Source organism: Panicum hallii, chromosome 4, assembly GCF_002211085.1.
Source record: "Panicum hallii strain FIL2 chromosome 4, PHallii_v3.1, whole genome shotgun sequence".
Lineage (NCBI taxonomy): Eukaryota > Viridiplantae > Streptophyta > Magnoliopsida > Poales > Poaceae > Panicum > Panicum hallii.
Window position 1 is genome coordinate 5,016,407 of NC_038045.1, and position 14,331 is coordinate 5,030,737.

Sequence of the window (14,331 nt, forward strand, 5' to 3'; positions counted from 1 at the left end):
GATGATGCATTTCATAATTCTGCTTATGGATATGCTAAGTAACTGCTTATGGATGATTGCGTTTCATAATTGCTATTATATGCAGTTGTTTTTTAGTAGGATCCCAGTATTTTCGTCGACTAGTGGCCGACGAAAATACTGGACACGCTCCAGTATTTTCGTCCGCTTGCAGCCGATGAAAATACTTGACATGTTTTCGTCGGCCAGCTGAGCCTACGAAAATATTACCATTATTTTCGTCGGCCACTCAGGCCGACGAAAATAGCTTTATTTTCAACGGCTACCGACGAAAAAGCGTTTATTTTCATCTATTTTATTCCGTCGGCCGACCGACGAAAATAGCTATTTTCGACGACTTTCAGGCTATTTTCGTTTGTTTCTGGCCGACGAAATTACACTATTTTTCTGTAGTGTCCACCCTCTATTCCTAGGAGGTCTGATCTAGAGACTGTTGCTGGAGTTGCTCTTAAATTGGATCCTCCAAATGCTAAATGGAGGGTGTTTCTATTTTGTACGTACCTCCAAAATTGCTCCAACTCCAGCAATAATTCTCAACTCTAAATTCTATAATAGAGGGCTTCCAAGAGATTCTTTGTAAATAGAGAGTGAAGGATGAGGTTTAGAGGCCTTCCAAACGCTCAAACATAAAGCGTTGAATAGAGGATTTACTGGAATGTATTTTTTAACTTTAATCCTCTGAACTTAGAATAAACTATTGGAGTTGCTCCAACATCCATTATCTGAAAATTGTTACTGACTCCTTGTCCGATCAGGTACTGCAGGATGCGTATACTGAGTGTTGTACGCGCGAATGATATGCCTGACACTCTTGGCCTTGTTTCTATGGGAAACTATGTTTATTGTTTCAGGGGAAACATGTTTCACGTTTTCTGTTCTGAATGATTTTTGTTCATGCGCTCTACAATGAAAAGCCTGGTAAAACTATCGAGCCCAGTAGCCCACGGTCAGAAAAGCGAGGCTTTAAAGCCCAATTAAAAGTTTTATTAGGTATTTGATTACTAAGAGCTAAACTTTAGAGAATTTTATTATAAATATTAAATAAAATTTAATTATAAAATTAATTGCAGAACTCCTAGCCTAATCCGCGAGACGAATCTAATAAGATATATTAATTCATAATTAATGGATGATTACTTCTAGGCTAATTCCCGAGACGAATCTAATGAGGTATATTAATCTATAATTAGCGGATGGTTACAGCAACATCAATATTATAAATTATAGATTAATTATATTTATTAAATTCATCTCGTGAATTAGCATCCATATGTAAAAAATAATTAGATAAATTTTATTTAACACTTTCAAATGACAAAATTCCCTTTTATATAACAGGGCTAAACTTTGAAGACCGGGACCTTAACCTCCGAAGCCCAACCATTTCAGCCTAAAGCCTCTTCTTCTCCCATTCGCACGACCACAAGGCCACGACAACCCAGAAACGACCTATCCAACGAAACGCCAAGGGCCCAAGGCCCAGACTCCGAGAAGGTCAAAATGGGCAGGAAAAAAATTTGGGAAAAAGCAGTCGGCCAAACCCCAGCCCCGGCCCCAGACGCCAGCGGCCAGCCGCCAGACCAGCTCGACACGCGGCCGCCGCAGACGAGATGGCCGCCGGGGACGCCGGCCGCGCGCCGATGCCGGCGGACGCGCAGTCGCTGGTGGAGTCCTTCTGCGGCATCACCTCCGCGGCCCCCGAGGAGGCCGCCTTCTTCCTCGAGAGCCACAACTGGGCCCTCGAATCCGCGGTCCGCTCCTACTACGACTCCGCGGACGGCGACGCCGACGCCGGCGCCGGCGCCGAGGCCGGCGGGGCCGATCCAGCGCCCCCACCGCCGCCCCCTCCCGCCAACCGAGGCGACGAGGATTCGGAGGACGAGGACTACGTGGGAGGCGGCGGCGGCGGCGAGGACGAGGACGACGAGGACTACATCGGGGACGACGACGGCGACGATGAGGACGCCGCGCTCGTCTCTGCCGCGGCGGCGGCGGAGGAGAGGAGGAGGCCGTCGAAGAGGCTGAAGAGGAGCCACGACGCGCCCGGCGGGAGCGGTAGCGGCAGCAGGGCGGGTGGGCGTGCGAATGGCCGGGGGAATGTGAAGACGCTCTCCGATCTCGGTGGGGGCAAGCGAGGGGCGGGGTCCGACGAGGACTCCGGAGAGGATGATGAGTGGGCGCCACCACCCGAGTATTACACCGGCGGCGAGAAGAGGTGATTTCTACTTGTTCTACTGGGTTTGGGGATAATTATCTCGTTCTAAACTAGTAGATCATAGAGGGATTGATCTCTAGGGTTTTAGGTTGTCTTATTTGCCTTATTCTCTAAAATTTGTGACCTAGAATTGCATGCTGAGGTTTGAAGGGGTGTCCTGCTGCTGTTAGGATGATATGATAGTCTCTGTGTTTCGATTAATACCCATTTTACTGAATTTTAATCTTGCGCAGGCTCTGCTCCATAAAGTTGTTTTGGACCCTAGTTCATGTCCTGATCTGTTCTTAGCATTATATTAACCAAAATTGACGATGCATGTAACCATGTTGCAACCCTTTTGACAATGGTGCAATGTCCTTGCACAGGCTAGGAGTTTATGTTCTTATGATAAAGTGGTAGAGGTTATGCTTAGTACTGAGCTGGAGGGCTATGTGTTGGTTGCGAAGTTTAATAATGAGAGAAGACGTTCATAACTTGAGCATCAAGCCTGAATGCTAACAATATGTCAAGTTCTGAAGTTGTTTGTCCCGTGATATGCAGCACTCAAGAAGCCATTGGCCCAAACTAGCTAGAAAAAACTATGAGATCAATCATTTTCTAAGGGCCTCAAAACATTTGCAAAATTTGGTGGAACCCAAAGATGTCATAATAGTGATTTCATTATTTCTAAGAGTAGCCTGTAGTTCTGAAATCATTCGAGTGTTGTTCCAGGTTTCATTATGGAATTGCTAATCTTGGCATAGGATGCAGATGAATAATACTTTCCATCTTGTTTTATTTTGTTGCATGATTTTCTTGGATTTATGATGTATGCTACTAGTAATCAGAATAAGTTACTTCTAACCTCTGTATGGTATTGGGGGTGGATTATGATAATCTCTTTCTGTTCAGCTGCTTTTAGATATTTAAATGTTTAGCCAACTGTGTTCCATTTAGTATAAAATTGCAAATGAAGATATTAATGTGAATCAAATTACACACAGTGACCCCAATAAGTACCAAGAGTTCAGATTTGTATGATTGAACTTTATTTTATTTCCTGAGCAAACTATAAGACTTTTCACATACTGCTTTTTTATAGCAGCTTAAAAACAACTGTGGTGCAGCACAGGACAGGCAGCGCAGCAGTGACCCCTATAATGATATATTCATGAGCTCCTAGTAGTACGGATGGTGTGTAGTTAGGAAGTATATTATACTTTTGTCTTTCGATGTCGTAAAATGCATACCTTCATTGTTGTAGAAGAAATAGGTGACAGGCGAGTGGTGGGGCGCCACCTGCACCTGATAGCTGATTAGGGAGGCCAAGGCTCATCAGCCATTTAAGCCCTAGCTAGGAGGATATGTCCTAGTGCTTAGCTGAGCTATTGATGGCTGAAAACCATGGTCAATGACGGACCTCTGGAAAATTTTACAATGGCAACTAGTTACTGATGATAGCAGGTTGAATTGGTGAGCCCCAATAATTGATAAACTTATTTGTTAGCAATTTATTATGTGTTGCAGGTGAGTTATCCGGTTTAAAAATAGTTGGCATCTTTCTACCCATACTTGTTTAAGCATAACTCCTTAATTTGAATCTTTTCGCCATTATAATAGTAAGGCAAACGAACTACGCCTGAGTTTTGAACATTTGTGGGTTCTGGATGGCTTTGTAATCAGCCCTTCTTTTGGCGCCTAGTTGAGTCATGGAATTTGTCTTATTAATGCCTCTGCAAATAACCTGTTAAAAGTTTCATGATTGCCTCATCTGAACAGGAAATTGGAATAGTACAAGTTCTGTTGCATGCTAGTCGCAGATTGTAATAATTATGTGCTTCTGTTTTGCTTTTTTTGAACTGTTATGGAGGAGCTATATTTCCATGTCATATAGTGTATAACTGCACTGCTGTACAGGAAGCTGGCATTAGTTGGCTGCTAGTGTATCTGATGTTCTGTACATTTTGCTGTGGGCCATCTTGACTAGACTAGTAAAATCGTCAAGTTGTAAGGAAGCCTACATCTGCTATTTGTAGTAAACTGTTAACTCTGGCAAGCATGAAAAAAGGAATCAGTAACCAACTTTTTTGACCTGTCCCTGTCAGTAACTTCATCAATACAATCTTGTTTTTTATTTATATTTTATTCCTAATTACTTTTGTTTCTCTATCTTCAGTGGAATGGTCGTTAGAGATCGATCAAAACATAAAAACAATACGGATGAGGTATTCAAGCAAGCTAAAAGGAAGGGGGCTAAGCAAGGCCATTTTGAGCCTCACCGGAGATCTAGTTCAAGGAACTTTACTGGAACTGGCAGACTTCTGACAGGTGAAACTGTACAGCATGATGCACCACAGCCGCCAGAAGAAATTGTTCACAACATCTACTTCTGGAGCAATGGCTTTACAGTAAATGACGGTCCACTTAGAAGTTTTGACGATCCAGCAAATGCATCCTTTTTAGAGGTAAAGAACTTTGTTCTGTCCAACTTCCCACATCATATTTCTGCTTACCATGCCTGATTTTATGTTAGGTACCACCCACCTTTTTCTTTAATTAATAATTATATATATAACTAACTTTTCTTCAGCTTTTCCTTTTGTTCCGAATCCAGAATGGAACCTCTAATTATGATTTTTTTTAAAAAAAACTGTGGATACATAGCCCAGCATTTGTACCCACAGTGTGTCGAGACTTAATTGAACTAGACTTCTGACGGAGGTGAATCAATAGGTCGTGTAATAATATTTTATTTTCACTTGACTGAGCATTATGGCCTCTCAGCTGGTTTTTATCATAACATCTCGCAACTGTTTGAGTTTTAACTGGTCCCCTATTAATTTAATGTATGGCTGGAGCTGTTTGGTAGGTGAGAGGGAAATTTAATCACCAATAGCTTCAGATTTCCCTATTAGGGAACAGATTGTTTCTGTTTCAGAAATCTGTGTCAGTGAAGTCCTATTTCACATTTGAATTTAGAGTGCGGGAAGGAAAACCACTCAACCCAATGTCAAAATGGAAGTAACACTTTGGCTTGTGTTTACCAAGTTATATCAATCAGCTAATTCAGCAAAACATTAAGCTGTTAAGCAAGTGCTAATTGAGTTTTATACTTGAACGCTTGCCTCATACAAAAGGTCCACCAGGTAGTTGCACATAGTAGAAGAGGGCCACCGTTTTTTTTTTCTATCTATCTCTTAAAATTGCATAAGTCATGACATAGTAGAAGAGGGACACTGTTTTTTCTCTCCCTTAAAATTGCAAAAGGATCTCTTTGCTCTATTCGGTAATACTTCAGCCAAAAGCTTTACGCTGTAGAGGAAAGGTCATAACATACTCACCAATTGTAGCATATTCTTGTAATATTTTCGTTTAGTTTTATTATGTCGTGTATTGTTTTCTCCTTTGGTTTGTTGCTCTTTCCATGACGTTTGCGTTTACTTGGTTTTACTGCATGTTAATAATCTCAATTGCCTTTGTTTTCTTTAACTAGAGCATCAAGAATTCTGACTGCCCAACTGAACTTGAGCCAGCTGATGGGAAATCTAAGGTGAATGTGAATCTTGTGCGGAAGGAGGAAGAATTTACCGTAAGTATCATTCTACTGCTTCAATCGTTCCTCAAACTGCTTAACCTTACACTAAACAATATCCATCACTGCCTTGATACAGGAGCCAGTCAAGCGTGCTGCTCCATTTCAAGGGGAACGGAGAACTCTCGTGGCCCCTTCTGATAATAACACCTCCAGTGCTGCTGCTTCCAGTACGGCCACTGCCCCAAGGACAATCACAGTGGACGATTCTTTGCCATCAACCTCCCTCCAAATCAGGTTCGCAGATGGCAGCCGCTTGGTTGCGCGTTTCAACACGAGCCACACAATAAGTGATGTGAGGGCATTCATCGACGCAACCAGGCCAGAAGCCAGTGAATACACCCTGCAGGCCGGGTTCCCCCCTAAGCCGCTCGAGGACGCGACCAAGACCATCGAGGAGGCCGGAGTGGCCAACTCGGTGATCATTCAGTCAGTCTAGCTCCGCCGAACAGGTGTCAGCCATATTCATGAAACATGCTAGGCGTCTGAAGCTAGCACCTTCCTTGCTCTTCTCTTCCCTCATTTTGTTTCTCAAATTCAGCTTCCAACCTTCTATGGCTTCGTCGTTCATTAGCTACTTGAGGTATTGGGATTGTAAAACAGTGGGATCTGGGTGTACTCGTCTTATTCATCTATAGCACATACTAATCACTTGGCTTGCATATCTCCCTCAGTGTTTGGTGGGTTAAAGTGCCCTCTTGTTCTTATCTGATCCCCTGCTGGTTGGTAGAATGTCGGCACTTGTGGACAAGGTTGGTTGCACCAGATGGCCAATTTATTCCTGATTGCGGTTCCTGATGTCCGGACGATTGCGATCTGCGAGGTGAGTTGTGGTCTAGCTCGCATGTGATAACATGCTGGGCTAATTTTGTTACTCCCTTTTGGTCAAGTCTGGTCGATCGCTAGCCTTTTCCAATGCTAAATGGCCATTCCTTTGTTGACCATTGTTGCTTGATCAAGAATCCAAATCTTAATACTACTGCGCATGGGAGTTGGCCCCGTTGTATCATTTCCTTTAATCTTTTCTCGTGGGGACGGTTAAACCTCTGAGGCCTTTGCATCAAATTTCCATTTCAAAATTTTGGCTGGTGTTTTCATTCATCTATCGGTTTCCGTCGTTCAACTCAGTTGCTGGCGGTCACTATTGTTGTCGCCATGGCTTTCTTCAGCTCAATTCTGCCTCAAGTACGAGCACAAGAAACGCGTCTCCTTTTCTAGTTGCGCGTTGCTATCCGGCTTTCAATGGCGAAAAACCTTGCATCCGGTTTTCGCTAGCTGCATCACCGTCGCCATCACTGCTCCGTTACCCCTTCCTTTTCGACGCCATCCCGTCGCCGTGCGGTCGCTGCGGCGTGGCTTTTGAAGCGTCGACAGTAAGCGGACTGGGAGTGATCAGTGATCGCAGCAGATGAGTAATTATCACCTCTGATCCAGGTCGGACCAGCCTAACACCACCCAACAAGTCGGCGTCCGCTCCGCTCGGCTGCCCCAGCCCGCCAGTCCCCAGCGCCAGAGAGAACCCAATGATTCGCGCTCCCCCATCCCTGTGGTCAGCCGGGCATGATGGTGCCCCATCCGGGATCCCTGGATCACGGCCCTCCCGCCTCGCCCTCCGAGCAATTCCTCCCCCGTTCCGTACGTGCCGCCGAAGCTGGCGACACCGGGCACGAGAGCACGAGGCCTCGCCGGAGGCCGCCGACAGGACGGACGCGCGGATTTGTTTGGTAGCTAGCGCGGCTCATTTACACTAGTCTAGAGAGCAACCACGACGTTGCCGAGGCCGAACGCGACGGGCGCGCTGGCCGGGGAGATGGGGGTGAATCTCGCCGGCCGCCGCAGGACAAGCTGTACAGGCCGGAAGCTCAAGGTCGCTTTGCTTCTTGGTGCCGCGTTTTTGTTCGCTTGGGGTGGCTTCTCTCTCCTCCTTTGGCAGGGCTCGGGTCGGGGCATATGCTGTTAGGTTAACAGTGGGCTGGTGGGCCTACCTGTCACGAGCAGGCCCGGGCCTCGAACTCGCACTGTCATACGCTCATACTCTCTCTTACATACAGGTCCCCCTCAAAAAAAAAAAACTCATACATACAGGTCTCAGGTCTCGGGCGCTCGATCACCTTCCTTGCTTAAGCAGTGACCCGATTGGTGCGCTGAGCTTAAGCAGCGTCCAAATCAGAATCCCCTCGGCACATGGCATGTCTACTATCAACACCATGGAGGGGCGACGGAAAAAAAAACGGGGAAATCAACCGGTCGCTACCAACTTTTCATGGTGAGCTGCTGCTGCTGCTGCATTCAGTATGTTAAGCAGAGAGAACATGTTTACAGCACAATAGTTTTCTGCTCTGAACTCTACTGCCTACTGACGGTACAAGGCGAGTGGTGCCGTCTCGAGTTTCATCCGTCCTCTGCAGAGGAGAGCTGTCGGTCTGAAGTCTGAACCCTTTTGGGCTGGAGCGGATCCAGCATGTTTTCCTGATGTGCCACCCGACGGCGGACGGATAATTAGTCCGGCATCGGTGCGAGACCCGGGTCGCACTCCACATTTGGTAGTGCCCATCACGCCGTCCGCTCCGGCCAGCTCCCTCTCCATTCTCCTCACCCCCGCTGCCGCATTTAGATAGCTCGATCAGCCCGGAACCCACCGTGCACCCACACCGCACAGCACAGAGAGAGGGAGAGGAATTAAGCTTTGCCGACACCACACTGCATCCCGCTCCCACAGGACGCCCGGAGCAAGCATGGCATCGCGCGCGGCTGCCGAGCGCGTGAGCTGGCGCTGATGGATAAAGCCGTGGCAGAGCAGGGAGGGAGGGGAGGGCGTTGGCCAAGGTGATCATCGGCCGTGGCCATGCGATGTCCTAGCTAGAGGAGCACTGCGGCAGGAAGAGGGAGTTCTTTTTTCCCTGTAGAGAGAGAAGGGGCGCCGAAGAGAGATACAAGGGAGCACCGTAGCAGGGAGAGGTCAGGAACAGGAATGGCGGCGCCGGGCGCCGCTTCGGCCGGCGTCCTCTTCGTCCTCGCGCTTCTGGCGGCGGCGCGAGCCGACACCGACGCCGGCGACGGTAATGCTGCTCAGGATGCCGCGTCGCTTTTCCGTTCGCCGATGCATAGTGTGTGATCGGTGCTCCGGTTCTCTGCAGCCGCGGCGCTGGGGAACCTCTACAGCTCCTGGAACAGCCCGGCGCAGCTCGCCGGATGGTCCGCCGCCGGCGGCGACCCTTGCGGCGCCGCGTGGACGGGCGTCTCCTGCTCCGGCACCGCCGTCACCTCACTGTAACGACACTCTCGCTCGCTCGTCAATTCTGAACTTTGTATCCATGAAAACGACAAGATATTCTGCCACGTTCTGTTCTGCTTTGACGAAATCTGGGCTGTCGGTGCTTCGTTTTTGGTCTTTTTCTCCCCAACTGCAACTCCCCTATGTCTAAGTTTTGCCTTGCAATGGGATAGACAGAAAGACGCTGATGAATCTGAATCTTTATTCCCATGCTTGCTTTATTTCAAAAAAAAAAATCTCACGCTTGCTGGAAAGTTTGTTAGTGTTTCCTAGCATTTAGAAGTAGTACATCCACTATTGCTGCTACTCTGCTTTTCCCCAAAAGAAGGGTTGCTGCTGCTGCTGTTATGGCCAAATTAATATTGTAAGCACAATCATCACACTGTATCAGGGCCGGAGCTGCCTTATGTTATTGGGGTCATCCGACCCCAATGAAATTTTGTAAATCATGTAGAAATCTACTGTTCGTAAGCTATGCTGATCCCATTGAGTAATGGAGCAGACCCCGGTGGTGATTCTGTCTGGCTTCGCCCCTGCACTGTATTGGTCCATGGTATAATATAGATATAGTGTACTGCCTTTTCATGCTTGCTATGAAGAGATTTATGGTTAGAGATTATGTAATTCTGCTATGGTAAAATGGTAAATGTTGTTCGGCATAACTTTATAACTGAGATTCATTACTGCTTAACCAAAACTGCACTTTCAAAGTTAAGAATACAGTACACTGAATTATTCTGTTTGTTTCGACGCTTTGCAGCAAGCTTTCTGGTATGGAGCTGAATGGTACTCTTGGTTACGAATTGTCCAGTCTACAGGCACTGAAAACAATGTATGAGCTAACACTTTGAGAGCTGAGAGTACAATTCTTCAGCGGTTGGTGTCCTTTTCATAACTTATACCTTTCGTTTCTTAACTTGCAGGGATCTAAGTAACAACTTCTTGCATGATGCAATTCCTTACCAGTTGCCACCAAACCTTACCTATCTGTAAATTCTCCCAAACCTGTACACGTTGATTCTTTCTATTTGGTTCTGGCATTTTTTTTATTGAAGTGAATACAGGAATTTGGCGAAAAATAACTTGTCTGGTAATCTCCCGTACTCCATATCCACCTTGGTTTCACTTGAATACCTGTAAGTTGCTGCACATTACAAATATGTAATTCGTTCTGTGATGATCTTTTTAGTTAACACAATCTAACTGCAAGAGAACTGCTGCGTGCAGCAATCTCAGCCACAACTCGTTATTTCAGGAAGTTGGCGAACTGTTTGGAAGCCTCAATTCACTTTCGGAACTGTAAGGTCTACTGAGCCGTTGAATTATTAGTCACACACATACTATTTCAGTATCACATATCCTCTTCCCTATCAAATAGGTACAGATTTTAGCGTATTCAAAATATAGCTTTGTCCACGGATTAAAATTTGTAACGTGTTTGTAGAATCTAATAAATTTATAATGCTAAGAGATTTTTGAAGAAAAATCTGTTGATATCATTTTCATATAAACAATCTAACAATCATAGAGGCATTCTTGGTCAAATTTAAAGTAGCTTTAATGTGTTGATTATCTGACACTTTACCTTTTAAGAAACACATTCAGAATCACTTACATTGTCCAATGTGGATGATGAACATTTTATTAGTGTTAATATGTTCTTTCTCTCAGTTTCATGAGTTCATCTTACGCTGCTAAAATCCTTTCAGAGACATATCTTTCAACAACCTGACGGGGAATCTTCCGGTTTCAATGGGCTCTCTATCAAAAGTTTCTAGCCTGTGAGTATTCGTATCTTCCATCATTTGTGTTTCAGTTTCATGGTTCTGAACTTCTGATAGTTTTCTTCTAACCCGCTATATAGTTGCATGCAAAATAATCAACTATCAGGCACAGTTGATGTCCTCAGCAACCTAAGCCTTGCGACACTGTAAGTGACTTCCCCCATATCAATATGACAGCAAATTTACCCTTCATAGTATTTTATCTGATAACTTATTATGTATTGTGATCTACCTTCAAACAGAAATATTGCAAACAACAATTTCAGCGGCATGATACCACAAGAATTCAGCTCAATTCCAAATTTGATGTATGCACCAATATGCTTTACTTCCCCTTTCTTTATGGAAATCATTTGTATAGTCTGTGCTGATGTTTAGTGCAATTGTACCATAGAGTTGGAGGAAACTCATTTGCCAATATGCCTGCCTCCCCGCCGCCAACTCTCACACCACCAAAGAATCCACGTGATCAGCCAAACCATCCTCAAGGACCTGTTAGTGCTCCAACTGTCCCTGACACTCCCATTGATCAAGATGACAAGAAGCTGCAAACAGGTCCACTTGTAGGGATAGCTGTTGGCTCAATAGCTGTTGCCTCCTGCGTACTTTTCACATTGGTATTCTGCCTTTACAAGGCTCGGAAAAGAAACAATGATGAGAGCGGTGAACCAAAAGATATTGTAGGTTCTCTTGCAGTAAACATAGAGAGAGGTATGCTCCTATTTCTTTGTGCATTGTAGTGTTCTGTAATCATACTAGCATTCTTGTCATTTAGTGGTTCATAATTCATCGGGTAAAGATCATGAGATTGCTCTCTTATTGCTGGTTAGTGAGTAGGAAATAATTTTAAAAAATATACTTCTAGAAAATGTAAGTCTAGCAATTTGGTCACAAAAGATGCCACAGCAACTTGTTATTTTGCTGTCATCAGGATTTTTTTTCTAAAATGTCAATAAAAACCAGGTTAGGAACAGTGGCGGAGCTCCCGGTATGGCAAGGTGTGGCCGTTGCCATACCTTGTTTTACCAGGAGTATCTCTACTTCTTATACATGCTTGCTTTTTTTAGTAATTTTCTCTATACTGTCACCATGAATCAAAATTTGGAGCTCTGTCTAACCTAGCTGCGCCATACCTCAACTTTAGTCTGTCCTCCGCCACTGGTTAGGAAGGCCTGACTTCTTAATCTGTAAATGCTGCTCTGTAACTCATATCTTCTCACTCCTTCGTGTTTCTCTGTTGCAGCATCTAACAGGGAAATCCCGATCCCGAACAACAGCCATGAAAACGCTGCAGTAGCAACTTCAGATCTCCAACCTAATGGAAAAATGACTCCAGAGAGAGTTTATGGTGCAAATGGTTCTACTGCAAAAAAGGCAAAGGTTCCTGTGACGGCAACTTCATATACGGTTGCTGCTCTCCAAGTTGCTACAAATAGCTTCTGTCAGGACTCCCTCCTAGGCGAGGGCTCGCTTGGTCGTGTTTACAAGGCTGATTTTCCCAACGGGAAGGTAACAGCATACCCAAATACCTGACTAACTGAAAATTGCGAGGTGTCATTTGTTTTTCAGATTTACTCCTTACATACGGCCAAATACAAATCTGTTCACATAGCATTGCTTACATAGCCATGCATTCCCCATTTTGTATGCTATTTCATTTATGTTCTTTGTTTCATCGTGACTCTGAAACTAAGTTGTGCTTCTGATAACAGGTGCTTGCTGTCAAGAAGATAGACAGTGCTTCCCTGTCTCTGTACGAGGAAGAAAACTTCCTCGAGGTCATCTCCAACATTTCACGGCTCAGGCATCCAAACGTCGTGCCTCTTACAGGCTACTGCATCGAGCACGGGCAAAGGCTCCTCGTGTACGAGTACATCGGGAACGGGACGCTGCACGACATCCTGCACTTCTCTGACGGGATGAGCAGGAAACTCACCTGGAACACCCGCGTCAGGATAGCGCTGGGCGCCGCCCGCGCTCTGGAGTACGTCGCCGCTCCAGCGATCTGACATCTCCGTTCCGTGAGAACCCCATGTTGTTCTGGTCTGACATGTAAACTCTGATCTGACTCTCCAGGTACCTGCACGAGGTGTGCATGCCCCCAGTCGTGCACAGGAGCTTCAAGTCGTCCAACATCCTGCTCGATGAGGAGTACAGCCCGCATCTGTGTGACTGCGGGCTTGCTGCTCTCTCACCAAACCCTGAGAGGGAGGTAAGCGACGCCTTCAGTGCTAAATGTTTCTGAATCGTCGTCTTCAGGTTTTCCTAGCTGCTAGTACTTGGGTTGAAGAAGGTACTGTGATGCTGTGCCAGGTTTCAGCTGAGGTGGTCGGCTCTTTCGGGTACAGCGCCCCCGAGTTCGCCATGTCAGGAACGTACACCACGAAGAGCGACGTGTACAGTTTCGGAGTGGTGATGCTGGAGCTGCTGACAGGACGGAAGCCGCTGGATAGGTAAACATGCTCGCCGTTTTCTGACCTGGTAGATTCTTATTGTCACTGCAACTTTCAGAAATCAAGATGGAGATTCAACTTGTTCGTGTTGTGTGCAGCTCCAGGGAGAGGTCCGAGCAGTCTCTTGTGCGGTGGGCGACCCCGCAGCTCCACGACATCGACCTGCTCGCCAGGATGGTGGATCCGGCCATGGACGGGCTGTACCCTGCGAAGTCCCTCTCCCGCTTCGCCGACATCATCGCGATCTGCATCCAGGTACATTCTTTAATCTTTTATTTATTTTTAAAAAAACATTCTTTAATCTTCTTCCATTGCATATCTCGCTGTCTGCATTGCTTAAAACCTTGTTCTGGATCCAAGTATGAACATGAACAAGAACGAATCGTAGCTAGCAGGCTAGCAGCCACCCGGCCCAGCAAGTCACCCAGCAAGTCAGTCATAAACTAAAATAGGCTTGTACGGCTGTTACTCGAGCCAAATCACTCCCTTTCAGAGGTGGACTAAAGATCACCATGATGTGTAATGTGTTTGTGCCTTGGTGTTGGTCAATGTTTGCAGTCTGAGCCGGAGTTCCGGCCGCCCATGTCTGAAGTTGTGCAGCAGCTGGTGCGGCTGATGCAGAGGGCCAGCATCATCCGGCGGCAGTCCGACGACCTCGGGTACTCGTACAGGGTCCCCGATCGCGAGGGCGGCGCAGGCGATGCCTTCTGAAGGTTCAGAGTTCAGACGGAGAACAAAGCTCCTTTCAGCTAGCATACTGCTTGCAACTGCACAGGAACAGTGAAAGGCAAGAACGGGGTCTGGTCACCTTCTCACCATTGGGTGCTGGATCCATCAGGTTTTCATTTTTGTTTGTGTCCTGTGCTCTGTTAATGTGATGTACAGTGTTTGGGGTCCGGTCAATTGGGAGTGGGACATGTACAGTGTGCGTTCCTGCAAGTGGTGATTCTAAATACAGTATATATATAGAAGGAAAAGAAGTGGATTTTGCTGTGTCAGACCGTTGGTGCCCGGAC

General features: G+C 46.1%; 2 protein-coding genes across 2 annotated transcripts; both read left to right on the forward strand.

Moving 5' to 3' along the window:
• Positions 1–1,543: 1,543 nt before the first annotated feature.
• On the forward strand, positions 1,544–6,468 carry LOC112889946 (plant UBX domain-containing protein 4-like). Its single transcript, XM_025956750.1, has 4 exons — positions 1,544–2,233; positions 4,389–4,677; positions 5,706–5,801; positions 5,884–6,468. The coding sequence occupies exons 1-4, from the start codon at positions 1,629–1,631 to the stop codon at positions 6,241–6,243; spliced, it is 1,350 nt and encodes a 449-aa protein (XP_025812535.1). The 5' UTR covers positions 1,544–1,628; the 3' UTR covers positions 6,244–6,468.
• Positions 6,469–8,281: 1,813 nt separating this feature from the next.
• Positions 8,282–14,313, forward strand: LOC112890824 (protein STRUBBELIG-RECEPTOR FAMILY 8-like). The gene is made up of 16 exons (XM_025957685.1): positions 8,282–8,863; positions 8,942–9,074; positions 9,839–9,910; positions 10,002–10,067; positions 10,143–10,214; positions 10,306–10,377; positions 10,788–10,859; positions 10,943–11,008; positions 11,105–11,170; positions 11,257–11,573; positions 12,106–12,371; positions 12,575–12,846; positions 12,939–13,074; positions 13,176–13,315; positions 13,414–13,570; positions 13,874–14,313. Exons 1-16 carry the CDS (start codon positions 8,776–8,778, stop codon positions 14,024–14,026), a joined length of 2,148 nt encoding a protein of 715 aa, XP_025813470.1. The 5' UTR covers positions 8,282–8,775; the 3' UTR covers positions 14,027–14,313.
• Positions 14,314–14,331: the final 18 nt, after the last annotated feature.